Source organism: Lagopus muta, chromosome 1, assembly GCF_023343835.1.
Source record: "Lagopus muta isolate bLagMut1 chromosome 1, bLagMut1 primary, whole genome shotgun sequence".
Lineage (NCBI taxonomy): Eukaryota > Metazoa > Chordata > Aves > Galliformes > Phasianidae > Lagopus > Lagopus muta.
Window position 1 is genome coordinate 65,918,475 of NC_064433.1, and position 27,526 is coordinate 65,946,000.

The 27,526-nt window shown below is 42.6% G+C and overlaps 1 protein-coding gene across 1 annotated transcript in view; it reads left to right on the plus strand.

Annotated features, from left to right (window-relative positions):
• Positions 1–5,880: 5,880 nt before the first annotated feature.
• ST8SIA1 (ST8 alpha-N-acetyl-neuraminide alpha-2,8-sialyltransferase 1) overlaps positions 5,881–27,526 on the plus strand; it is a 126,143-nt gene continuing 104,497 nt past the window's right edge. Inside the window, exon 1 of the mRNA XM_048955637.1 lies at positions 5,881–6,156. Coding sequence (XP_048811594.1) covers positions 5,918–6,156 — 239 coding nt within the window. The 5' untranslated portion in view covers positions 5,881–5,917. The remainder of the gene's footprint in view (positions 6,157–27,526) is intronic.

Sequence of the window (27,526 nt, forward strand, 5' to 3'; positions counted from 1 at the left end):
ATGGCTTGATGCATTCCATGTAGTAATGCTTGTAGATTTTTACTTCTTTCCCCACTTTGTAACTAGGTAACATTACTGATCACATACGAAGATGTTTTGAAAGTCCTTTCAGCACTGCTCAGAACAGAGGTTCTCTGTATTAGGGAACAAACTCTACCTTTGATCAGTAAGATCCTTTTTACCATTTTATGTTATCTTTTTCCAATTCCTCTCTGTAGCTGAAAAGATGATTGTAAATGTTGTCACAGTAATAATATTGTTACAGCATGATAGCTGAAAAACAAAGATGTGGCAAAATTTTCAAGGAGAAGTAATACACACACATTTTTTTCCAAGGCCAGCTGATACACCCAGTTAAAAATGGGTTACATTTAGGCACCACGCCTTCCCAGGAATATTAATTTGATATTGTACTTGGCTGCAGTTGAAATTCTGTCCCTGCAATAGGATTATATAAAACTGTCTGTTAAGTTAGGGGCTTAAAATGTTTTGTCACTGAGAATACTTGCTTGTTAGTGGTTTTAACAGTGCTGCAAAGTAAATCGTGATAGATAGAAGCAGCATGGGGATTTACCAACAAGTCTTTGCAGTGGCAACTCTGAGTGCTCATAAATGCATTCACAATGTTTGTGTTATTTGTATAAAAGATGCGTAAGTTAGCTTTTTTTTTTTCAAAATATATCATATGAGTGAATACAGTGAAATCAGAATGTTCCAAGGTGACACCATACAGCAGCTGACTTAAAATGGCATCTAGGATAGATGACGATTTCTAAACATTTTTCTGTTGAACATCTGGCCAAAACACATACAAAATGAGCACAGAGTATTTATAGCAGTAGGGAATAAGGGCTGCCATTATACACTAAATATCAAAATATCAACTCTTTTTTTTTTTGTTTTTGCATCTCCCTTCTCCCTTAGAAAATAAATCCAGCCTTTGCATAGACTCTGCTAACGTAGCATGAAATTCCACAGAACTGAGGGCACAGCATAGAGCAAGGTATTTTAGTCAGATGGTAATGAAGTGCAATTGAAAGATAAGAGATTTATCTTGTAGGTGTATTGCCCAATAGCATTCTCATAAACTGAAAGCCTGGTATAGCCTAAAAGCTGATCCCAAAGCAGCTGCTCTGCTGAAATCTGCAGAACAGAAGATGGGTGGGATGTTGAAACAGGAAATAAACCCATCATTTTGGAAGAAATAGGGCTTAAGGGGGGACAAAGACAAGGCACTTTAGGGTTTATGTGGAAACAGAAGATTCCCCAACAGAAACTATGCAAAAACTGGAATTTTGAAGGGAGACAGCTATGTTCTCTGTGTGTGTTTGTGTTGGGGATAACGGAAGGAGGAGGTGCTGTCTTGTAACTCTCAGAAAAGGTCTTTGCCCTTCCCTGTGCACAGCGTTCTCAGGTAGAGCTGCAGTGTAAAGCAGAGTGTCAGCTCCACCCTCGGGCAGAAAGGGAAATGCAAAGCCAGCTGATGAGTACAGCGAGTGCAGGGATGCTCACACACGACGTGAATGAATGCCTGCGTGGTTGTGCAGTTTATATAGTTGTGATAAGTAAACGGGAAAAGTAAAACTGAAAAGATGTGCTGATGGATTTTGCAGTGAACCCGGAAAAACGGTAACAGTTTTCTTCCTATTAGTAGATATAACAGTACTTCTACTTAATGTTTAAAATGCTAGTTATTCACAGTTCTCACCCACTGATTTTTCTTTCTGCTTTTCAGCTGTACCTGATCTGCTTATGAACCATGTCCAGAATAGTTGGCCTTTCCGGTTGTGGACCTTACCTTGGACCAAAGTTATGGAGATGAGATTAAACCTTACTACCCAACTACCATAACAGAGTGCAGCAGTGAAGAATTACAGCTGAATTTCTCTCTTTCTACTGTGATTTATAGTCATGGATTGCCGATCATTACATCTTCACAATGGCTGCAACCTCTCACTGAAGTACTTAGGAGCGTTTCTTTGAAAGCAAGATTCATGTTCAGCAGTTTATCTTACCTTCGGTTTGTTCTCCACCTGAAATCACTATCCGTAACATAAAATATCAGTACGTTTCTTTTCAGGCTCACAGACAGAGAGAAGGGAAAGAGGAAAATTCTACCTGTGTAATAATGAAGCCAGGCATTTTTCAGTCCTCCATGACATGCCAGTTACAGTAACAGCATAACAGGCTCTGCTTCATCTCTGTCTTCATACGTCTGGCTCCTCGTGGGCTGCAGGCAGGAAATGGTGATGGAGATACAGCCATTGCTCTAGACAGACTATGGATTGTCACAAATTCAGTGAATAGCCTGGGGGCTTGAGGTTGGCATATATTCAGGGAAAAAAAAAAAAAAAAAAAAAAGGAGAGGAGAGGAGAGGAGAGGAGAGGAGAGGAGAGGAGAGGAGAGGAGAGGAGAGGAGAGGAGAGGAGAGGAGAGGAGAGGAGAGGAGAGGAGAGGAGAGGAGAGGAGAGGAGAGGAGAGGAGAGGAGAGGAGAGGAGAGGAGAGGAGAGGAAAAGGAAGGGAAGGGAAGGGAAGGGAAGGGAAGGGAAGGGAAGGGAAGGGAAGGGAAGGGAAGGGAAGGGAAGGGAAGGGGAGGGGAGGGGAGGGGAGGGGAGGGGAGGGGAGGGGAGGGGAGGGGAGGGGAGGGGAGGGGAGGGGAGGGGAGGGGAGGGGAGGGGAGGGGAGGGGAGGGGAGGGAAAGGGAAAGGGAAAGGGAAAGGGAAAGGGAAAGGGAAAGGGAAAGGGAAAGGGAAAGGGAAAGGGAAAGGGAAAGGGAAAGGGAAAGGGAAAGGGAAAGGGAAAGGGAAAGGGAAAGGGAAAGGGAAAGGAAAGGAAAGGAAAGGAAAGGAAAGGAAAGGAAAGGAAAGGAAAGGAAAGGAAAGGAAAGGAAAGGAAAGGAAAGGAAAGGAAAGGAAAGGAAAGGCAGCGTTTTTTTTTATCTTATACGCTCACAGATTAAAAATGCTCCCAAATCTTACGTCTATGCAGGAGCAAGTCTCCTTTATTAAAGAAGCAATCTCTTCCTATATTAGTTAGGCAGGGGTTATATCACTGATGAAATTAACAAATAATTGTATAGATTTCATTTCCGTTTATTTCTTTGTATTTAGGTTGGACAGTTAAGGAACAGCAGTCCTTTCTATTTTCTCTTTGTTCTTTTTCCACTTTCTGCTTTCCCATGTCACACCAAGACTCTGGTTTGTCTCTCTTCTCAGCTGAAAGTGAGCGAAGAGGCAGAATTTAATTTGGAGTACTGTTTTCTGCTTTTTAATCGTTCATAATTATGATAAGTCTAGCTAACTATATTTTGAATTAGTCTCTCTAGAGATTGAATAGTTCTATTTGGTTTTAGAAGAGTTGATGGAAGTACTTTATTTACGTTACTGTTGGTAAATGACTTCCTCAACAAAAATACAAGTCCATTTAGGGAAAGTGAAAATATTTATCCTGCTCAAAATATTTCTGTCAGATGTTGGCCAACAATACACTTCTCAATTTCTTTTCCTTCCCATTTTGTCTTGAGAAAACAGTTCTACTGCTCTAGACAAATTTAGAACATAAAGTGCGTATGAAAGCAACTTTTTCATTCATTAGACACCACCTTGTTAACATCTTTTTGGTGGCATGTATTTCTACACAGCAACACACCATGGAAGACAGTATTTTTCCTCCTCTCAAGTGCCAAAAGCATGTTGAGATTCCCAAGCTTGCATTTTACTGAGAACTGAGCAGTGTCTGCTGGTATGCAGCTGAAAATTCTGTCTAAACAGCAAGTTCTTGTTTATGACTATTTAACTGCTACTTTATGGTTAGATATCCTACATTAACTGTTATCAAGCTTCCTCTTTGCTTTCTTTCCTTCATCTAAAGCTTCACTCATTATTAGTTCAGGGGGAAGTTTTGGACAGGCAAAAAAGGAACCGTGGAATGTGGGGCTGTCTATTTGCAAATGCAGAAGCTGGTTGACCAAACCTCTAGTTCTCAAGGGAACCACAGATTTTTCTGATTGCCCTTTGCGGTATGACTTACTTTCCTTCCCGCTCTTGAACAATGCCAGCAGGTTGGCTGGCATGGACAGCACTTCTCTGCACCATGTATTGTGCTGACATGCCCTCATTTAGGCAGAGGCTACTCTTCTTTTCTTGAAAGATTGTAAATGTCTTCTTGCTTCCATGGATGTCCCAAATCTGCCACCAAGCCTCAGAGTGACCCAGGTAGCACCAGAAAGCCCCGAGCGCCTTGTCAGTCGCCTGGACCAGGAATGTGGCCATGCCTGCATCCCTGAGAATGCAGTCCATGCATCCTTTCTCCAGAGACACAACCCATGGTGCTGCTTTTTTAATGTTGTTTGTGTCTGATAGTTTGCTGAGTTATCCACAAAGCCACCCCTTGATGCTCCGCATTGAGGCCACTCAAATGCATTACATCCATACGTGTTAGGGGCTGCTGGATCTGCTGGAGATGAGCTCCGCAGAGAAGGACCTGGGTGTCCTAGTGGGCAAAGAGGTTGACTGTGAACTATCCTGAGCTATGAGCTGTCCAAGCTACGTGAGCTTGCCTTTGCAGTCAAGAAGACCCCAGTCCTGGGGTGCACTAAAATGAGTGTGACCAGCAGGCCGAGGGAAGCGGTCCTCCCCCCTGCATATCTGGAATACTGTGTCCAGATTTGGGCTTCTCAGTTCAGAAAAGACAAGGATCTCTAGAAATTCTAGAGTCCAGCAGAGGGACACAAGGGTGATGTGGGGCCTGGAGACACTTTTGTATGAGGAAAGGCTGAGAGTCCTGAAGCTGTTACTGTTTATTCATCTCTAAGTTGTGGCAGTCAAGTCCGTGGAGGTGAAATCTTTTCGGTGGCAAGTAGCAATAGAGAAAAGGGCAAAGGGCAGAAACCAGAGCACAGAGGAAGTTCTATATGAAGGAAGAACTGACAGAGTGACAGAATACTGTCTGTAGAGGTTGTGAAGTCTCCTCTGGAGGTGTTCTGAACCTGTGCTGAGACACTTTCCTGTGTGACCTGCTTCAGGGAACCTGCTTTACGAGGGAGCTAGATGATCACTCCTTACGACCTCTCCAATTCTGTGGTTCTGTGGTAACCCGCAGCCTCCTGACCCGAACCCAGGGCTGACCCAAGAGAGCGAGACTTAGGCTCTGCCCTGCTGCAGACGGGCCGCTCGGCAGCCGCCTCACGGCGCCGGGCCTGAGGCGAAGACGCGGGCAGTCTCCTGCAGGTGACAAGATGGCCACCAGGGTGCGCTGCGGAGCGGCGCGGCAGCCCCGGGCCAGAGGCGGGAGCGCCCCCGCCGGGGGGGGGCCGAAGCTGCGGCTGCGGGCCGGGGCTGCGCTGTGGCTGGGGGCCGCGGCGCTTCCTCAGCCCCGCACTCAGCCGCGGGAGGGGCGAGGCGAGGCGGGGAAGCGGCCGCGCTCCCCTCACGGCGCTGCCCGCGGGGGGACAGCCCGAGGCGGGACCTCCGCTTGGACCCGCTGAAGCCCGGTTCCTGGCCGAGCAGGGAAGGGGCCGGAGCCGAGCGGAGCACACCTACGGGGAGGGATGGAAATGTACCGGTGCCGCCCGCAGTGAAAGGAGAGCGGCTCGGCGGGAAGCGGAGGGCGGGGAGCGGAGCGGCGCAGAGCATCGCATCGCATCGCATCGCACCGCATCGCATCGCCTGGCGGGGAAAGCGAGGGACCAAATGCCTATGAAGAAGGGCGGCAGCAGCCACCACCGAGAGAGCTGCCAGCCGCGGCGCAGCCCCGGGAGGAGCCCTGCCGCCCGCGGGGTCGAGCCGCCCAGCGGCGTCCCGCTCCACCCCGTCCGCCGGGGCTGCGATGGGCGCGGGTGGCGGGCGCGGGCCGGGCCGCCGGGCGTAGGGCGCGGGCGGCGGCGGGGCTGAGCGGCCCCGCGCGGTGCGGGCCTGATGCGGGAGCGCAGCCCGGCGCCGCGGCAGCGCTGCGGGAGGAGGATGGCGGGGCTGGCTTGGAAGTGGCCGCGCACCCGGCTGCCCGTGGGGGCCAGCGCCCTCGGCGTCTTCGTCCTTTGCTGGCTCTACATCTTCCCCGTGTACCGGCTGCCCGACGAGAAGGAGATCGTTCAGGGGGTGCTGCTGCAGCAGGGCAAGGCGTGGAGGAGAAACCACACTGCGGTCGCCGTCTTCAGGTAGCGGCCCAAGGGCACGCGGGGACGGGGACGGGGGGCCGGCGGTGCGCGCAGCCCCGCGCTCGCGTCTCCATCCCCGTCCCTTTGTTGTCGGAGCCCGCGGGGCGAGGGCCGGGCCGGGACCTGCCGACGGCAAAACTTTTCGGGGTGGCTCGTCCTTGCCGTGCCGGCTGCGCGGATGGGGGCTGCGGGAGGCGGGCTCCGGCTCTGGGGTGAGCCCGACTTGAAGGGTGTGCTGTGGGGGGGTGCTTGTGTGCTCTCCGATAGGTGTGTGTGTGAGAGAGAGTGCGGACAGATCACAGATCTCCTTTTCCGGGGGGAAGCTGGATTTTGTCTCTGTCCTCTAAGGAGCGCATATGAGCGGTGATCAGGCTGCCCTCAGGAAGGCTCCCTTTCTTCAGCAGCAGCCGGAATGACTTTTTTTTTTCTTCTTTTTTTTTTTTTTTTTTTTGTCCTGCTTTTGGTTGTGAATGCGACTCGGCTTTTGTTTGTTAATTGTGAACTGGGGCCGGTGTGTGCGGTGTGTGATCACTTAGCATCTCGTCCGCTGGTAAACCAACTTTGTGGGTTTCCAAAAGCGCACCCTTGAGCCTAAGAGCAGGAAAGAAAAGCAGTGAGAGGTGACAGTGAGTTTGTGGTAATGCCATCTCGTTGGGTAGGCCTGAGAGAAGCCCTCCCTCTAATACAGAGCTAACAGCTCCTCGTCCTAAAGCATTGGATACAAGCTGGGAGGGCAACTGCATTAGTCTTCTCAGGCTTTAATTTAACTAAATCTCATTACGCCACAGATACACATTTTTGGGACAGATGATTATTTTTTTTTAATATCCCTGTTAGTTGATGTAGGAAAGAGCCGGATGCATTATTTTTCTTGTTTGTAAACCAAGTGTTGCTTTGAAGTCTGAAACTACTGCTGCAACTTCAGTTAAAAAAAACAATTTTAAGACTGTTTCAGCCACATAGTTTAGAAGCAAACTCTATGTGGATCTTCAACCATTCCACTTCCCTGTATGTTTTTCCAGTGCTTAAGCTTTTAAGTGGCTTTCTCAAACATGCTTATGGAAGATTGTATCTTGCGGTAAAATGATCTGCTATTTCTTGTCTCTGCCCCTTGATCAGGTACTGCACTGCTAAACAAAAGGAACCCTAAATCATTTTGATTTAAGAAATACGTTTTATTTTTAAAGGAACTTTTCCCTGGAGATACATATACTGAATAAACAAAAGTCGTCAAATAATGGTGACATAGAACTCTGTACTCTTACTGACATAGATCTGCTTCTCTGCGAATTGGTAGAAAGTTATGAAATCAAAGTCCATATGAGGTAAACTGGTCTATATTGTGAAGTAACTAAAGGAAGCAATGTCAATCTCTGTGCTACCATTCCTTTAAGAGGTTCACATTTCAGTTTCTGCTGGAAACTGTCTGTGAATATGAGCTTTTGTTTTAACAGCTCCATATAGCCTGTGTGTGGACCTCGAATCAGTACTGCCTGCTATAATAGCCTAATACTGGGTCGATTGCTCTTCTCTCCAGTCTTCCTGCGCATGTTCTGGTTCTGAAACAGTTGTGAAGAACAAATCTGCTAAAAATCTTTGAGGAATTGCAAATTCTCACATTACTGTTTTGTAGAATACAGTGTTTGCATGTATTTCTTTGTATGTTATGATATTGTATAATAATACAATACAGGTGTTCAAATATCCAGGTTATTGCTGCCAAGAAAAGAGCTGACTGTTCTGTATTTCTCTTACTTGGCTCCTATTGAAGTAGCTTGTGGTCCCCAAGCAGCTAACTTTATATTAACATGTTTTTCAAAACTGGGCAGTGCTGCTCTGTTACTGCAAAGCAGCTGAAACTCTCTAAGACCTGGGTTGGAGTGTTAGAGAGCAGGCATTCTTCATTATCAGTGCTGGATGCATGGGGGGAATGCTCCTCCAATTGTGCATGTCTTGCACAAAAAAGGTCTTCAGCGTATATATATTCAGAGGTCTTCTGAGAGGTACATACATATTCAGTACAAAGTCTCATGGAACCTCGCTTATCTATGCAATACAAAGACACACACCCTTCCCATTATCTAAGCAAACTACAAGGTTATCCGTTAAGGGATTTATCAAGCTGCATCTTGTATTAGTTCCCTTTGTATTCTGTATCTGGAGAAAGAGAGCATCGGTAGCAGCTCAGCAAGGTCAGAGAAAGCTCCTGTGGTAACCTGGGTTGAAGCCTGGCAGCTGAGTAGCAGCAGCTCCTTAATTTGCACCGTGGCTCCTTCCTTCTCCTGCCTGTTAAAAGCAGAAGCCTTATGTGAAGGTCTGACATTCTCATGCGGGTATCCATACTGTCCTCGTGCTTGCATAATAATTTAAACCAGGTTTTGCAAGTTTCGTGTTTGAATATAGGCTAGCAGAATTGTTTTCCAAATATAAGCACCTGTGTAAACAGCCATGGATTTCTCAGTCTCAATCCTTCACTTGCAGTATGTACGGCTGTGAATAAGGACAGGCTGTGAGAGTAACAAAATGAGCAGGATTCAGCCTTTGGCTTAGGCATGAATCTGTTTCAAGCATGCTCTCAGCCCTGAATTTGTGTGCAAGATTTTGTGAGTAATCTTCGTGTGATGTTTGCGTGCCGGGTCCCGCTGCCATCAGTACCGTGGGTGTCTGTATAGCAGTTGTCTAGGATCTCAGATGGAGGGACAGGTCCAGAAAAGCCTGAAGATACAGATGAGGTTATTTATTAAGAGCCCTTGGTCCAAATCCTTTCCTCTGCTGAATATAGCTTTCTGTGGAGCCTTCAAAGGGCAGCCTTCTGCCCGTTCTGGGCATGCGAAACACAGCCTCATAACAAAATACTGCTATTAACATCCTTTAAGTTTCAAGATGCTACTGGCTGAAGACCATCTAACTCTGCTGTGGAAACATCTCATCTCTGACCATTGCTGAATAGCAGTCTGTCAATAAGATGGTAAACTGCTTGATCCCTAGTTGCCCACTACACAATCATCAGAATAGGAGTGAGACTGCCATTAGAATCACAAATGTTTAAGGCCTGTAATTTACTAGGGGATAATGACTGGTCATCCTCTGAGGTGCTTAACATTATTGCTCCCTAATTGTTTTACAAATCAATTTTTTTAAGGGCTTAGTGCTGTTTAAATTATTTAGGCAAGAATTTTGTTAATTGAGGTTTGTTATTAATGAAGTAAGTGAGGTGTAAGAATACCTTTAGGATTATTTTATTTAAAATTACTGCAGTTGATTAAAGTCAGAGCAGAATCTTTCCATCTGCCTTATAAGCTCTATGCAACCATACATCTCAAGTGCTCTATTTGTATCTGACATTTCTTAATTTCTTGGCCAGGGTGAACTCCTCTGGAGACTCAGCAAGATTTTTTGGACAACCCTGTGGTCTCCTATGAAGACAGGTTGAAGGAGCTGGGTTTGTTTTAGCCTGGAGAGTAGAAAGCTCCGGGGAGACCTCTTTGTGGCCTGCCAGTACATAAAAAGGGATCTACAAGAAGGATGGGGAGAGACTTTATCAGGGAGTGTAGTGACAGAACAAGGGGAGCTGACTTCAAACTAAAAGAGTTTTTATATTTATATTTATATATTTATTTTTATATATCTATATATATATTTATATTAGAAGAAATTCACAGTGAGGATGGTGAAGCACTGAACAGGCTGCCCAGATAAGCAGTGTATGCCCTATTCCTGGAGATGCTCAAGGCCAGGGGTGATGGGGTCCTGGGCAGCCTGATCTGGTGGCTGGTAGTCCTGCCCACAGCAGGGGATTTGGAACTAGGTGGGCTTTAAGGTTCCTTCCAACCCATTCTGTGACTCTAAATGGTCTCCCACTGCATTAACCTAAAGGTTTTAGTGGCAATTAGTGTCTGAGCTAGAGGTTAGAGACTCCTCAGGAAGAGATGGGACAATCTCATGATGAGGACAGTGGAAAGGCTGCACTTGAGATTCGCTTTGCTTTTGCTGCAGCAGCTTTGTGTGATGCTGGAAGGTTGCCCAAGCTTTATTCTGGGGGGACTTGGCAGAGCTGGCGGCAGACATTTCCTGTGAACTCACTGTTTGTGACCTGCTTCCAGTCCAAAGCAACTGCTGCAATTTGGGTCTGCTCCCCAGTGCTGTCACCTCCGTCCCCAGATTCACACTGGCCATGCTTATCTTGGCGGATGGCTTCTCTGCTGTTTTCCTTACTTTTGGCCTGTTGTCCATTTTCCAGGAGCAGAGAAGTGAAGCTAATGGCCTGAAATCACAAAGCAGTGGCTGAATGTCCACATAGAATATCCAGGCTTGATGGACTCCAGTGCTTTCATGGCTTTTAGGCTGTGTAGGTGTGGACAGACTGTGAGGCTTTTCTATGATTAGCTTTCAGCTGCCAAGCAAAAATAATGTGTGGTGCCAAGTGGGTCTTCCTACTGTGGTCTCTGTCAGCTGTCAATACCTGTACCTTGGATATAAGCACAACAAACACTGAAGAGCATCCTCTTGTACAAATAATTTTCATTTGAGATCACATTAATGCAGAGCTGGAATTCCAGGTCACCTCCCAGTCTGAGTGAGATGAATGCTATTGCCAAGTCAGCAGGAGTTTCCTTAGTTTGGCTGGCTTCTCTTCTGTTTCTTCTGATGGAGGCTCTGCACATTACATAAGAGGTGTGATCCTTGCCAGGATAATTCAAGGCAAATCTGAGATGAAACTTCACCTTGCTCAAGTTGACTAGATAAGAATTTTGCCCTGCTTAACCAGCTTTATAGGATACTGAATTATCCCCTCCTATTTCACTGAGACATGGGCAGAATGGCTTTAAGGTCAGAGCTGGGAACTGCTGGATTGAGGTTACTTTTGCCTCCATGTCTCATGAAGCCCAGTCCTAAAACTATCAGACGCATTCAAATTTTGTATTTTGTAGTTGCCAATTCCAGCTCATTTTGCTTTCTGGAGTAGGTGTCACTACTGCATGTCTGTATTTTTGTCTTGCTAACATTTTGAATGGCTTTTTTTTCCCATTATACATGCTACATTTGGTGACAGTTGGGTATTTGTTATTTGTAGTTTCTTAGTGTCTTCATCTGAGATGGGAAATGGTTCTGGCAGAGAGCAACAATTTGAAGAGCTGTTTAAAGATGAGAGAAAAATGGTGCTCTTATCCCATTTTGTTATTTGGATGCTGTGGCGAAGAAAGCAAGCTGTGGAGAGGTCTGGGTTCTCATTTAAGACCTTCAAGCTCTTAAATGTCTTCAAATACCTAAATTACATGAAAATTATGAGAATTAGTTATCTGTGTTGGTTCAAGGAGTCTTTGCAGCAAGGAGTAGCAAGATAGGAATTGGCTTCAGGATTCCTGAGTTGCTTCCTGGATCTCCTCCTGATGATGGTATCTTCCTTGCTCCTGAACAGGCTTTTCTTATAGAGTTTGTTTATGCCTACCACAGGAAATGTGCAATCAGACCCCTATTTCTAATACCTGCACTTGGAGATCTTAGAATTGCTGCTTTCTTTGAAATCTGTGAAGGCACCATGCTGCCAGCATTTCTGGGAGAGTGCAGCCAGTTCCAAGACTCCTTTCCTATTAGCTGGGAGCATCTGAAGGCCCAGAGCCAGATAGCAGGGAACCAGAGGAACAGTGATTTGCTAGAATTTAGGTTACCTTGCTAGGGCCCCAAATGTCTGCTATGTGCATATGCAGGTAGTACTGGGTTTATATAGTTGCACATCTGTATATTCTCCTTTTTTACCTTGTGGTGGATGTAATGGGCACTGAATAATCTGTACAATACAGTAACTTATGATTTATTGCCATGCTTGTAATTTTCATCTTCACAGCAGTGAAGCAAACAGCACATTTGATGTGTTTTCAATGACATAGATAAAAAGACCTATTTTTGAGACTTAGTTCCTACTAGGTAAATGCATGGAAAATGAATTACCTGTCTCTTTTCGGAATTTATCTTCCCATGGTGAGGATGAACCTCACTGAATTGAAGAAGCTATTTCAACTGCAGTCGTCCATCGTTCCAGTTTTCTAAGCATTAAAAATACTTAATTTTAAACCTTTCTATATATTTTCATCTTTTTCTGTATGCTAAATAGGGTTTCCAAAATGCAAGGAAATCACCCTTAATTGTTACACGTTATTGCAAAATCATTTAAACATAGCCATGTGCAGTTTAATTCCTACTGAAGCGCATTAATCCATGTTACATAGTATTTGTAAACCTCAGGACAGATTAGTTTCATTTTGTCCCAATTTTTGTGTATATAAAAACCAGTGACAGTTCTTCTCTGGGGTCTTACAACCCAGGTAGATTAGATAAAGGATGGGGTGGATGTGGACATCAGTATGTTTTTAGAGTAATTATTTCAGAAGCTCAGAGATTCTGTTATAAGCTGTATCTGTTGCTTTAGCAATTTAAATCAACAAATTGAGCTATTTTTACTTCTCTTTCTATTTCACCAATTTGGAAAAGGCCCTTCTGAATTTCTTGGTTTAGAAACTATTTTACTTGTTGGTTTTTTATTTGTTTTTTTGTGTGTCAAAAGTCACCCTGCCTATTTTTGGATTGTGTAGGGCGGCCATGCATGTAATTGAGGAGTAACTGCTTTAAAGTGTTTCCTGTTGAAGATGAAAGACAAACAAATGAAACATGTATTTCTTTTCAAGTGAAGGGATTTTAATGTTTTTCTTTCTGCTCTGCCTTGGCCAAGTTTTAGCTCTGGTAGTGCTATTTCATCTGTATTTGGAGTTTCTGTTGTATACGATGTTCTACTTGCACTCGCAGTGTTGTGTTATGGCATACCCCAGTGCAGGGTGATGAAGTATCTAGTGATATAGGTAATGCTCAGAAGCACCACAAGACTTGAGAACAGTCCAAAAAGCATTCAAATATGCAATTAGGGGGTGATTCTGAATCCAAGGCTCACTGATGCCTGCCTCTCTCAGTGACAGTCAATAAGAGTTAGGCTTAATGGGAAATAGGATGAAGACTCTCAAGTTACTCAGCTGTCTTTAAGTCTTTACTTTTCATTATCAAGGGAGACCTGATTCTGTTTCACTGTGTACTCTTTTTCATATGGATAAGGAAACAGATTTACAATGGAATTTAAGGAAGCGTTGCCTATTATAAGGCTGCCTCTCGTAACTGAACTTCAAGTTTGGGTCACAGCTGATGTCAGTTGGAAGTTCTAGGAGTAACTGCCATTCCCTACTAAAAGTCTTGCTTATAATGCGCCGTAAGTTTGCGGAGAGACGTTCTATGCTCTGAAGGATTTTCAGCCTGAGAACACATACAGTGAGATTTATCCCAGTTGTACCCATTAGGAATTTTGGTTAATGGAGTAGATTTCCCATTCATTAGTATATTTGTCACGCAAAGAAATAGCTGGGCTGTTTGCTAGCGACACACCTTCCGCGTGTTCTCTGGAAGAACCTGTGCTGGGGATCTGGTAGAGTAGTGGTCCTTCTTGCCACTCACAGCATCACCTGCAGGCACCAGCTTAGTACTGGGAACATGCTGAATGCTTTTCTGTAGATTTTTGTCATCTTTCCAGGCCTTCCACCAAAGCATTAATCTGTTTAAAAGGGGTTGGAGTAGCTCTTTATTCGAAGTATTCACTTGAGAAATTAAATTAATCCCTGTTCTCAGGTACTAATTTACAGTTTTGTTTTCCCTGACAAGTTGCAGTGTTAGAAAGCAGTGAGGTGATGCATTTCTGAAGCATGGAGGATGTTTCTGCATTATATCATTTAATGCATACTGCTGCCTGACAAGGTTAAATCTTTCCAAAGTCTCCAAAGTCTTTTGACAAAGACATGTGTGCTAGCTCTTGCAATCTAGTGACAATCTAGTGAATCTATGACAGACTTCATTTCAGGAAATGAAAATGAGTAAGGACTTTTTTAGGCCTTAACTAAAGTGGAGAGCTTTGAATGCATGAATGGGGGGCTTATATGCTAAAAGGCAAATAGAAATCCACTGTGGATAGTTGTTTTCCAAATGCCTAATTTCTGTGCCTTAATCATAATTCTGGGGGCCTGACTCATGGCTTCCAAATGGTAGGGATTGTTATGGTGAGAATTACATACCAACCTATAATTAGATGCTGCTGCTGCTGCTTCTTCATTTTTTTTTTTTATTTTTTTTTTAACTGAAGAAGCTGCAACAGTAAAGTGAAAAGGAGAAACAAAACCCATCTGGGCATTCCTTTATAGGGCATGCTATTAACTGAAAATTTTGTCTTGGCACCTAGCAAACATCTAGCACAAACACACTTGCTGAGCCTTACGGACAAATGCTGAGTGTCTCCAGGGTTTAATATGCTCTGTTAGATGAAGCAATAAAAATGCACATACTGTATTTATTCTTTCTATCCCACTCTAGTCATTGCCTTTAAATGCTTAAGCATGTCCAGAAGAGAATGTGGCAGAGTGTAGAACTTGAGCTAGCTGATCCAAAAATGGTAACAGAAACAAAGGAGCAAACCTATCATTAGAGAAATCACATCTTTTGATAGTACTGTTTAGACAACAGAACAAGTGAAAACACTTATCTCATGTAGTTCAGTAAATACTAATTGGTCCAGCATGTGATAACATGTTTATTTTTGTGTCGGGTCTTTGTTGAATGAACGTAATGCTTTTTCTCATTTTGTTTAAAAAAAATCTGTTTTTTGCTCTGCTTGTCAAACAGACCATAGCTGGGGAAAATCTTGAACTCTGAGTCTGTTGTTCTTCCCCCACTTCATCTGTGGAAGAAAGTATTGGCTGCCCAAAGTAGTTACAACTTCAGCTGCTTCTGTAAGTTTAGATCTACATCATTGATAAGGGCAAAATTACCTCTCCTGGCATTGGGGTGAGTGGTCCAATGGAGTTTTAAGTGGGATGAAAGCTGTCTTTGTATGTCACATAATCAGGAGCACGTCTGTAATGAGCTTTCATTTGAAACTGGGGGCCAGCTTAGGTGAATATGAACTTGCTCAGAGCTACAGATCTTAATAAGCTCTTTCCTGAATTTGACTTAATCATGTGGTTTCAGTTGTCTTGTCTGACTGTGCAGTGTGTTCTGTGTGACACTCCTTTTAATTTAAGATCAATAATTTAGTTAGCCCTAGAGGAATTAAGAAAAAAAATCCTAAGAAGTCTGATAAATAAGTTGCTTCCACTCATGAAAAGTCCTTCAGCCCGCAAATATTTCTTAAACAGTTTGATGACCACTAAGAACAAATTAGCTTTCGACAAATGAATAAATAGCTAGGCTTTGTCATTTCATTATTACTGTATTTAGTTCTAAAGCAAGTGGGTTGAGTGTATCAGGGAGGAAAATCTCCTGAAATATGTTGGCTCTGGTCTAGGCATCAAGCACATAAAGGTGATTTAAAAGTATTCTGAAACCAACCTTCAGGTGGTTTTCTTATCTTAAGATGCCTACTTGAAGGATTGAGTAGACTGAGTGATTTGTTTAATGAATTTTTACTTTTATCTTCACACTTAGCAAGCTTTTTTTTTGCATTAATTGCTTGAAGGTTTGTTTGGGATTTTTGCTTACTTTGTCTACCAGCATATTTTACATGTTGATACTGAAAAAATGATAAATAGAATGTTGTTCAAGAAGTACAAAAGCAGTTTGATTTATACAGTTTATATATGTGTATATTTTATATATATGCATATTTTATATATAGCATATAATATAGATTTAGTATATATTTGGGCATTCTTCTGGAAAAGTCTTAAACATTGATTCACAATTAAAAATATTTCGTATGCTTTCCCTGTGGAAGCTGGCAAACCATTCTCCACAAAAGAGTGCTACCAAAATCCCCTTTTTTGTTTATCGAAGTTTGTATGATGTTATGTGCCTTGATAGCTAACCTATATTGTCCACTCATCCATTTCTATTAAATTAAATCAGATCATGAAAACTATTCAGAACTGTTCTCCACCTCCAGCATTCCTGTAATACTCCTCTAGTTAGCAGACCTCCTCTAAGCTCTTACCTGTTTCTTTTTCTTTTTTTTTTTTGTCATCTCTTTGGTAGAGGGATCCATTGCTGTTCTGTGCATGGTATCCAGACCCTCTCAGACTCAGAAAATAAAGGAACAATGAAACAATGACAGACCAGCAGATATGCAGCTGTCCTCAGGGTTTCTTGCTTCCTTTCTCTCTCTGGGCCCTCGTGTTCCTGCCTGCCTGGATGCTGGGTTGCTGTGAAGTTAGCTGTGAGCTTACTCACAAGTGACATTCTAGGTGTTACCAGCTCAGGAATAACTTGTGCCCCAGTGTTTTTGAAGCTGCTTACCTTAATTCTTTGGATCAGCTCCAGAACTACCTCAGTAGACACCACCATCTTCTTCCATTTTGAAGAATAAATTCTTCTATAAATAGCATTGCTAATTAGGGTCAGCCTGTGTCCCAGTTCCCTCAGCTCCTTTGTCCCTTGTGAAGTGACTGTCACAGTGCTGGCTGAGCTGCAGCTGCTCTCAGGCAGGGTGCATGGGGCTTGTGTGTTTGGGTTTCCTTTCTACCCAAATTGTCACAAAGCTAGTGTGATATTAATTCTCTGATAATTCCCCTCCTCGTCTTTCAAGCATTGCTGAAGTTAACCAACAAATTCAACAGCCTGTGAGATAGACAGGTATGTCAACCATGCCTTTTTGAAATACATGCTCATCTCGCAGGTGCCCTCAAAATTCCTCAGCGGCTGCTTGAGCACTGCTTCTCTGGTTTCTGAAATGTTAAATCTGGTGTCCCCAGCCCTGCTCAGCAAGGAACAGCCCTGTCTCTGTGACCAAGGACACAAAGCTTCTCACAGCTACCAGACTTCTGTCCTTGTCCCAATAGATTTCCCTAGCACAAACTCAGCTCAGACCAAACCATAAACCATAGTGAGCTATTGAGCAGGCAACAGACAAATTGACTTAGTCTCAAGGACAGCAGTGTGCTTTTTCTTGCCTAAGAGAAACCACGTATGATATTCCTTCTTCTGTCCCTGTTTCATTCTTGTCCTGGTTGCTGACTGTTCTCAGAGACAGGTTGTTTTTTTACATAGTATTCGTATTCTTGGTGAAAACCTATTTTTCTGTTAGAAAGCATGTCAGAACCCTTTTGTCAGGTGAGAATAAGAGATTGTGGAATGGGGTTTCCTAGAAAGGAAGAAAATATACATGCTTGGAGGGGGGAGTATGGGAGGTGATGGTAGGGTAGTAAGACAGAGGGTCCCTGGGAGATTGGTGGGGGGAATAAAGGTTGGCAGGGTTTCTTACAATGGAGGCAAGTAGATTGTAGTAGCAGGGGCATGAAGAAGAAGAAACAATAAAACCATAATAAAGTCAAGAAATGCTTATGTTAAGCAATGTAACTGAGAAAGGACTGTGATTAGGAAATTTGTGTACAAATATGTGGGTAAATCAGACAGGCAATCAATTAAGAATGAAACATTCATTGAATTGGGCAATTTAAAAACAGCTCAGTTGGGCAAGGTAAACCAGGGAAGTAACAATTAAATCAGTGTGGGTTAAATTATAATAATCTCAGTTAAGAAGATTGAGTATCAGTTGAAAGGAGATCACTTCGGTAGATTGGAGATGGAATTTCAGTTACTATATGCAATATGAAAGAGGATATGAAACTGTAATAGTAGAGGGCATTTTTATGCCACAGTCATGGGAATCATTTTGCTCTAGAGATAGCGGTTAAAGCAATGAGATTTAGAAGCAGAGTGATGAAATATGTGGAGTACAGCCCACTCACTGCAGCTATCTCTGGTACCTGTCCTACTTCAGAGCTGTGGTAGGGAAAATGTCCATATGGTTAGCAATAAGAAAGCAAAACAACATTTGTCGCTCTGCTTTTTTTTTCTTCATTCTGTGGTTGTATGTTGCCAACTAGGCAATCCACAAAGTTGGCATCTTCTGAACTTTATATATGCTGAAGTTTCGACTACCCACTTGGGCACCAGCAGCTCATGCTTAGGATGATGAATTACAAGGGGCAATTCTTTGGCTGCTCATATAAAAAACCGGGCTAGTTATTATGGCTTTGTAGTGAAACTTGAAAATAGAGGCCCTCTTTGTTTTCTCTAGACGCACTCATAGCTTTTCTGCTGAACTGACTTCTCACTTGGTGCTCTAGTAGGACTGGACACATGGCTGGCTTTAAATGATGCATAGATTATGCATAGTCAGTAGCAAGGATTTAAAATCACACTGTGGTGAGCAGATGCTGCTATTCCAGAATTCCTAAGCCATCCACATTTGGATAGCTTTGTCTTCAAAGTGTGAACCAGCTCTGGGAAGCAGAGGGATTTTTTGGAGTGGGCATGGAGCTTCTATGCTTCTGGTGACTAAATGGCAGTGTGTTCTCCAAACTGATCTCAGCAGGCAAGAGGCAGAGTGGAAAGCAGTGAAATTCAGTCTCTCAAATCTACTCTGTGTTTATTATTTTGAAATGTTTTCTTCATTTAGTTTCTGCCCCGAACACAGCTGATTTCCTGTGGCTGTAAAAAAAATGCTCTTTGGGGAACTGCAGGGTTGATTTGTGAGAAGTGTGCAGCATAGATCAGTTGATAACTAACTTTTATTACCGTGTGTAAGAGCACAGGAAAGTCTTTTAGCATCCTGCCTCTGTCAGGGGCTCTCACCAAATGTTGCAGGGAAAGTCATGCAATAGACAGGGGTCTGTAGCGTAATCTCCCACAGAAATAAATGTCTCAGGTTCTTACAGTTATGAGTCTTACCCCCAGTAATTTAATTTAATGCTTCATTCAAAATTACCGTTGTCATTTGCAATATCTTTGGTGTGTACCAATCCCTTTTTAAACATCATTATGCCTAGGAAGTTCAAGTGCTCTCAGAGTGGTTCATCCCAAAATGTACATTTAATTCTTAGCATAGTGCTTATTAACTTACAAAAAATATATTTTCTCTTTTGCTGATGTACTCTTTTTGTACTGATTTGTTTATTTCTTTAGTTTATTTTTAGGTGGTGACATGGTACCAAAAAACCAAAATGTTATCATGCTGTTAAGAATGATATATCTTGTTTTCAGCCTCACAGTAAACAGTTTATTCACTGTGGAAACTGAACTACTGCTCTTGGAAATCGTTTAGTTACCATTTCTGATTTCTCTTTTCTAAATAACTGCTTGAATTTCTTGATGTGAATAGCATGGACCAATTAAAAGATACTCCTGTGGTTAAATAGTGCTTTATCTCCTGTTTTCTCGACATGCACCCTTGAGCTGCAATACTAATTTTCAGGGCTAGTTTTGGAGACTTAAAAAGCTGGGAACTGCACTGCTCCATTGCTGGATGCTCTCAAGCATTTTGTAAATTTTCACAGTCAAGTTCAGTCAAACATGTTCCCAGAAAGAAATTGTTGCTTCACCTTTTGTACAGTACACATCCTGTGGGTGTGATTGTTTTCTGACATTGGTCATGGAGACTAACATTTGTCTGTGTGACAGGACAAATTTCTCATGGTCATTCGGTGGCAGGAAGAAAAACCACAAAGCCAGCGATTATATTGGAGTTTCTTGTCGGTTTCTCATGAAATCAATTCAAAGCTGCCCCAACAAGCTGGAAAGGATGAAACACAGAAAGAGGAAGCATCCTGAGTGACAGTGTCTTTGGGTCAGAGGCTGCCTGTGCTCCCTGTCTCTGCTGTTGGACCCTCGTTCTTGACAGGTAGTTGAGCAGAGTGGGACAACCCATTCATTCCCTTGCCCAATGACCGTGGTGGGCCTTCTGGCTGCCAGGGTGCACTGCAGACTCAGTGCTGATTCAACCTGCTGCCAATAAACCCATGATTCTTTTTGTAGAGCTGCTCTCCAAGCCCTTATCCCCTACTCTGTACATACATCCAGGGGTGCCCCATCTCAGTTACAGAATCTTCATGCGGACAGTGACTGGCCTAGAATTTGTCAAGATCTTGGTGCAAGGCCTCTTTTCCCTCGAGGGAGTCAGCACTCCCAATTTAGCATCATCCACATATTTACTCAATGTAACTCTGGAGTTCTATAGTCCAACCTCCTGCTGAAAGCCTGGTCACCTATGAGATAAGACCAGGCTTCTCAGAACATAATCCAGCTGGTCTCAACCTCCACCCAGGGATGGCAGCCATACAACCTCTTGAGGCTGCCTGTCCCGTTGCATGGCTGTTCTTGCTGGGAAGAACCTCTCATGTTTCAGCTTAGTGTTGAAACACTCCGGAACCATTCCTTCCCCCAGCCAAGCTCCCCTAACCTCTCCTCACAGAGCCAGTGCTCCAGGCCCCACCTATCTTAATAGCCCTCTGCTGAAATTGTGTCAGCTTATCAACATATTTCTTATACTGGGAGCTCTAAAACAGTGTAATAATACAGAAGCAGTCTACTAACCACTTGTAGATGGAAGTGAAGCAATGGAATTTGAGAGGCAGAAAGTGAATGGGAAATGAGGAGGAGGTTCCTTCCTTGGGCGGAAAAGGAGACAGTGTAGTACTCGAGTGTGTTTAAAGGCTGTTGCTTTTCCCCATGGTGAGTGCCTGTTATGAGATGAAGGTAGAAGGCCTGAGTGGATGCACTGGATCTCTGCTGGCCTCTGAATTACTGTTGAATAGGACACTGTTGGTTGGAGCTCTGGGCTGCGCAGGCATCACATAACTCTCCGGGAGCAGTGCTGCTCCTCCTCCCCTTTGCTGATCAGTGAGATCACTTATACATGCTAGCCTGAGAGCAATAGCTTGGCTGCGAGCTCAGCATTTTATGTCTTGTTTGTAATTGTGGGTTCAGAAAACCTCCTCTCAGAATTCCTCTTCTCAGAACTTAGTTCCAGGCTTACTCTTACTTTACTCTTACCTTTTAAATTTAGATTTATTTGGGTTTATTTGGATTATGAGTATTCTGTGAAAGCTAGACTGAGGCAGCTCATTAAATGTAGGATTTCAACAGTCCTTCAGACAAAGATAGTTTCTTATATGTGTGACTATATGTCAGACTCTTCAGATTTTGTTTTTTATTTAGAATTTCGTGATGTTGCAGAATATATAATGATTGCAGTCATCACAAGGTAGCATGTTCTGCATCACTGTATTACATTTCCAGTAGGGAAGCTGTTTTGCAGCCCTGGAATGCTAAGGTGTCTCAGATTTGTTGCCTGTGCGTTTGTGCAGAGGAGGTGAGATTACATAGCTGGGGGCAGGGCCAGCAGATGGCAGAGGCAGAAGATAGAAAACAAACATTTTGGCAAAGTTAGGTAGGAGTCATAGCATGTAGTAATCTTTCTGCAATTTTGTGTTTGATAGGCTTTTAGGAATTCTTTGTATGAAGTTAGGCCACCAGATTAAAGGAGTGAAGTTGGACGCTCTTTGGGAGCTACTGAGTCAGGGCCTGAACCTCTGATTGATCACCTGAGGCGAGCCATGAGTCAGCCAGAGTAGCACAGGTGGAGGCAATTCACCTGTGCTGCCAGAATAGGGTGGAGCCTGGCTGCACCCCTCCTAGACCTATTGAAGAGCTGGCTACCAGTAGGGAGGGATCTCTTCTGGAGGTGTACTCTGCTGGGGTTTTGTAAGTGAGCTCAGGATAGGGGTAAGCTTTCTATCTATTCTCTTTTTGTCATCATTGGCTGCTTTGCCTAACTCTCTTGTTTATTTTGTAATTATTGCATCTTAATATTCATTGATTATACAGACACATTGCTTTTTTTTTTTTTTTTTTGTTTATTTTTGCTGTGACTTCAGGTCTTAAAGAGCTTAATACATAAATCATGTTTACCCCCTGGGAAACTGTTTGGTTGCTTTGGGTAATGGAGTTTATGGATTCCTTATTCCCAGAAGCAAGGAGCTTGGTATGGCAAACTGGGTTAGATTACACAGAGGAGCATAGCTCTTCTTTTCTTCATCAGCTCTTTTGTTGCAACTAACAACTGCCTGGTTGTGACTTCTACTGTTCCTTTTATGCATACTTAGCCAGTCATACGCCCCAGTCCACTAAGTGGTGTAGTCTGTTGTGAAATTGTATTTACAGTGAACACTGCCAAATACAAGTTCTTTAGTGGTAATGGCAAAAGAGCATGCAATGACTTGGAAGCAGAGGTTGTAAATATGAGATGACCTTGATGGCTGAAGCAATTTGGATTATGCTCAGGACTGCTTGGAAGCACTAACTAGATGTAGTGATCTGGCTGTGAAATTCTGGATGCTTTGGAAATGGGAGTTTTGGAACTATGTTTTCAGAGCCATTTAAATTTTTGCTGAAAGGCCAGTCCTTGTTCTCTGATTACATGGGCAAATTCTTTCTAACTGGTTTGGGGTAGTGTGCAGGGGGGTCCTGCCAGCTCCTTATGAAGTCTGGAACTCCTCAAATGATAAGCCTGTACTTGCCATTTGGAAGCACCATGTTGCTAGTACAAGCGCAGAATATGGGCTTAGAGGAAATTCAGAGTGCTTAGGTCCCAGCTATCAAGTTTGATCCAGGAAATTTCTGACATTTTATATTGTGTGGAATCAGTGCATATAGATACAGTGGTATACAGATGATTGGAGATCTGACTCTAGCCAAAGGGAACTGGTTAAAGCTGGGTTGCTAGTGTAGGAGTGGCGTGACTCAGAAATGAGATCACGTGGATGGGAAGTGGGAAAACTTCTACTGGGTTCTTCCATCTCTGCTTTTACAGTCCATGTTATTTTGCAGTAGTGAGCATTGATGGGAATGTAGATCTGAGCATGTGTAAAATATTGTCTGTGATTATATAGTGCTGTCAGTAAACCTGCAATACAGTTGTGAAGAAAATGGCAGAAGTTTACTTCTGCATCCACATTTTCACTTTTCTAGTGAGATGCTGGAGGGAGTTAGGTATAGTGGCAATTTCTTTGCTATGTTCAAAAAAACTTGCCTGTGATTGTGTTCCTTTTTTTCTAGCCCAGGTGATAAACAACAAAATTTAAAAATACATAGTCACTTATTACTATGACAGATTAGTTAATACTCCTACTATAGTTACCTCCTGCTGTAAGTAATGAAAAGACAGAAGTACTTGCAAATACTGGCAGCTCTCTTGTGCCTTAAGTACCTGCTTTAGGGTAGAGTAAGCATCCTTCTGTGGAAAATCTTGATGACTAATAGTGTAATGGTTGAGCTTAGGTGATATCACTTTCTTATGAAGACCTCTGAGACTTAACGTACATCAGTAGTTCACTATATTTGTGCAAAATGGGGATTCAGCTGCTAAGAGTTACTGCAGTGTAAATCAATTAATACGACATAGTGCTGTCACTGTCAGGAGAAGGAGAGTGGCAAGAACAAATGCTGTGATTCACTGACAGGTTTGGCATTTACTTCTACTTTATTCTGTTTGATTGCAACAGAATACTTGTTCTGCAGTATATGCTGACCATCAGTAAACTTGATTTTTTGCTAGATTCTCTACAGGAGAGACAAGCTGTGAAGATGGAGAGAGTACCTATACTTTTTCTTCTTGGGAAGATATTTGGTGGTGTCTCTTGAAAGCATCTCAGCTGACCGTTCCTGTAAGAATATATTCTGAGACAGAGTTGGTGAGATCCTTTCTGATTTTAGTTAAGTCTGTAAATTAGCCAAGGCCTGTATTTAAATATAACAGAAGTACGTGTGCAAGATTGCTACTTCTTTTCCTCCAGCAAAGACAGAAAAAAGTTATAAAGCAGTGGAATTGGAGCTAATAAAATAATTCTAAACTGAATGTGCCTTTCTTTTATTTGAAAAGACTTACTACACTTAACATGGGATTTGCATCAATGAAACTCGGATGAGATTTGAAGCACATTGGCAAAACTGTTTTGGAAATCTTGTAACGACAAATGTCAGGAATGCTAGTTCAAGATATAGTTCCAACATATTTCAAGTAAATGACTGTTTCAGTCTGTGATAATTTTGCCACTTTTTTTTTCCTCTGCGCTAGAAACCATCTTTCAGAAGGATCACTGAATTCTGTTCAGAAAGTACTTGGCCAAACTATTTTCAAAAGTGGTGCTGCTGGTTGCAGCAAGTCAGGCTGTACACGAAGCCACGTGTCGGTTCTTCACAGTGCATTAAATCTTGGCTTTGATCCCAAGTTGGACAATTACTGCTTAATTGGAAAATAATTCTAGGTACACAGGAGCAGCAAGGAAAAGAATGTTGTATGTGGTGTTCTTTCCAAGAAAGCTGAAGAAAGGTGTTACTTGGAGTTTATTGGATTCTTTTCCTCATCCAGTAGGAAATGTGACTCACATGATTGAAATCTCAGCCATATTCCATTCCCTTTCTGAAATACATTTCATTGGCCAATTTTATCCAAAGTAGGATAGAAAGTTCTGAAAAGTTTCATGAAAATTGGAAGCTATGTTGAAGAGAGGGATCAAAATCAAAGTTTCCTATTTTATATGACTAATCATCTTGTACTGATAGCTGGCAGAACATCAAGTGTGCTTCCCAGCCAGGTGAGCCTTACTCTGTCTCCTGAGCAACTTGGTAGTTACGAATTGTGGGAAGCAGCTTATGGAAAGTGAGAGGAGCAAGTTTCTCTTCAAAACAACTTCCTTGAGTTGTCTATTTGTGTGTTTTTGGGTTAAAGCGAAACCCCAAGCACAGAACTTTGTATGCCTTTGAGAGTAAATTGCTCTTTCATGTCTGTTCATGTGATGCTTTTACAGTTTCTTGTCTCTATCACATCTGTAGCCAATGGCTGTCTACAGGTTTTGCATCAAACCAGTAGAGAATTATTTCTTTCCCGTTTGTGCATGTGGTCTCAGTTTTTGGGACCATTCAAGATAGAATTCAAATAGTTTTCTCTGGCCAGTCTGCTTTCTTTGGAGGGTGTAACATAAACTGATCAAGTGAGTAAAATTCTCCATTTGGATTTTCTTAAAGCATAGGAATGCTTTTGTGAGCAGCATTATATAATACTTACGGGGCTTTTATCTAGCTTGCAGAAGCAGGTGGAGAAGTTGCTGTAGTGTGAAAATTGATCTAGGTCATATGTATCATTGCTCTAGGTATTGTAAGCCCAAAGTTAGGTTATTGCTGCTCAATTTATTTTTAGTGAATCATCATCTTCTGGAAGAATACAGCCATCCCACATCTTTGCTGAAGCTGAATATCTCTTGTGCTTGTAGCTGGGCAGAACAAGCAGCAGTTTTGCTGAAAGGAACCAGGTGATAAGAGCAATGCATTTTTACCCCTGTGGTAGCACAGTCATGTAATCTATCTTGCTGATTCAACTGCTGGTTCTGCAGTTTTGGAATACAGTAATTCATTAACTTCAACTCCTCTCTTTGATAGCAGCTTTTCTGGTTACGAATTTATAAGATTAAAAAAAAAAAAAAGGCACATGAACAGGTTAATCTGTTTTCCCTTCCCTAGTTCCTTTTTTCTCTGAACATTCTCTGACAAAAATGCCAGTTTACAGGGTAGTGCCATCTCATCCTTCTGGCACCCCACTATATGAACAGAGTTGGAAGGCCATCAGATGAGGCTGCTGGCAGATGGTGTTCCTGTGTAAGGTGCTGCAGAAAGAAGAAAGGCCTGCAGTCTCCCCCCCATAGCTGACTTTATAGGCTTTGTAGAACCTGCAGTGGCAGTTCTGGCTTCTTGGCTTGAATTCATCTACCAAATGTAGATGTCACCGTCTCAGGTAGTCACCATTCTAATGCTCGTTGGAGAGGAAATAAGTGTCTGTTTAGCTTGAGATGAATTGCATCCAAAAAGAAGAGCTCTCTGCTGAATATGAATAAGGTTCTTACATTTGCTGTAAAAGAAGCAAGGTAAACCCCGTGTTTTCTCTGCTATCAAATGTAGCTGTCATGTTTAAGGGCTACTGGTGGTAGTATTAGCAGAGCAAAGGAGTGGTCTGGTGCAGGGCTTGTGAATTCCAGCATCAAGTGAAGTAATTTCTCTTGAGCCACCCATACTGCTGGCCAGAAACAAGCATCGTATGATCAAATTCATCATTTCTCTGGGGAATGTGTCTGCCAGTTGCAGCTCTGAGGAGGGGAGGCAAGTCACTGCTGCTGTCTCTCGTGTGTGGGGTTGAGGTTTCCCTGGGAAGGGCATGTACAACTTGGAGGCATTCAGTATTCCAGTAAACTTAACTGTGTAAGTAATAAAGCTGTGCTGTTTTTACAAATTGCAAGTCGCAACTTGTGATTTTTATGATGGTTTCCTTACGTATAATTCTTCACACATCTGGTATAAAAATCCCAGAAAAAAATCATCTGACCAAATACTAGGATTACTACATTATAATTCATATACTGTAATTTGTGTTTCAGTGCTCATACATAGGCTTTGTGTGCAGCAGTTTAAAGCCATTTTGCATGAATCAGAATATGTTTCTATATAATATTCCCCCCAGAATAAACTAAAAACAGTATTTCAACAGCTTTCCAGGCCAAATCTACCCAGATTGTAAGTAAAAGAATTGGCAGGGGGAAAGGTAAACTTAAAACTTGTCAGATGTTTAGGTAGACTTCTATTCACTGCGAAATGTCCCAGCTTATTCTGGTTTGCAAACATTGTTCAATAATGAAGATACTCCCTGGCAACTTTTGTTCTTGTCTGTACTTCTACAGTGTAAATGTTGCGCTGTTCAGTCCTCCTCTTTGCTTGCAATATTAATGAAGGTATGGAATAAATTAATGTCACGCTATTAAAAGAATTGTGTCTGATTACAGTGGTAGGAAAATATATCCCTTTAATTACTCTTTTTTTTAAAAGATCAAAAGGCTTTTGATCAAATGAAGAATGCTCCATCAACTAAAGCAGCTGCATGTCTTTATCTTACCACCTGAAATCTGAGTATAATTCAAAAGGGAAACTGAAAGCAATGCAGACTAAATAATCAAAAATCAAGTGAAGATTTAGAGATTCAGATCTGAGAAATAGTTCATTTTGGTGAGAGCAGAATGTAGGCAAGTTTGGGGAATTACATTTTTGGTTACAAAATGCTGTAATGCTGTTGCTATTGCTGAAAAAGCCTTCTGAAAATACTGCAAATCCTTGAAGTTTTAAACACAAAATCAATCTTTGCTTTGTTTGGAAAGAAGGTAGATGAAAAGTTTTTTCCTTGATACTCTGAACAGTTCTGGAAAAAATACATCATTTATTCTGTGGTATGTTACACTGAAAAAAAAAAAGAGAATTTGGTCAAAACGAGTAGCAGATTAGGGTGGTACGATGTGATGGATGACAGCTCGCATTTTGCCAAGTGCAAGGCAGTAGGGTTTGTGCTGGGCCAAGGTAAAAGGGATAGGGAACCCATACACAGCAGAAAAGGTGTTTTATGTTTCTTTTGCTATCTGGAAAGTAAACTGCTAAATATACAGCGCAGGTAGCACCTAATGTTTTGTTCAGTGAT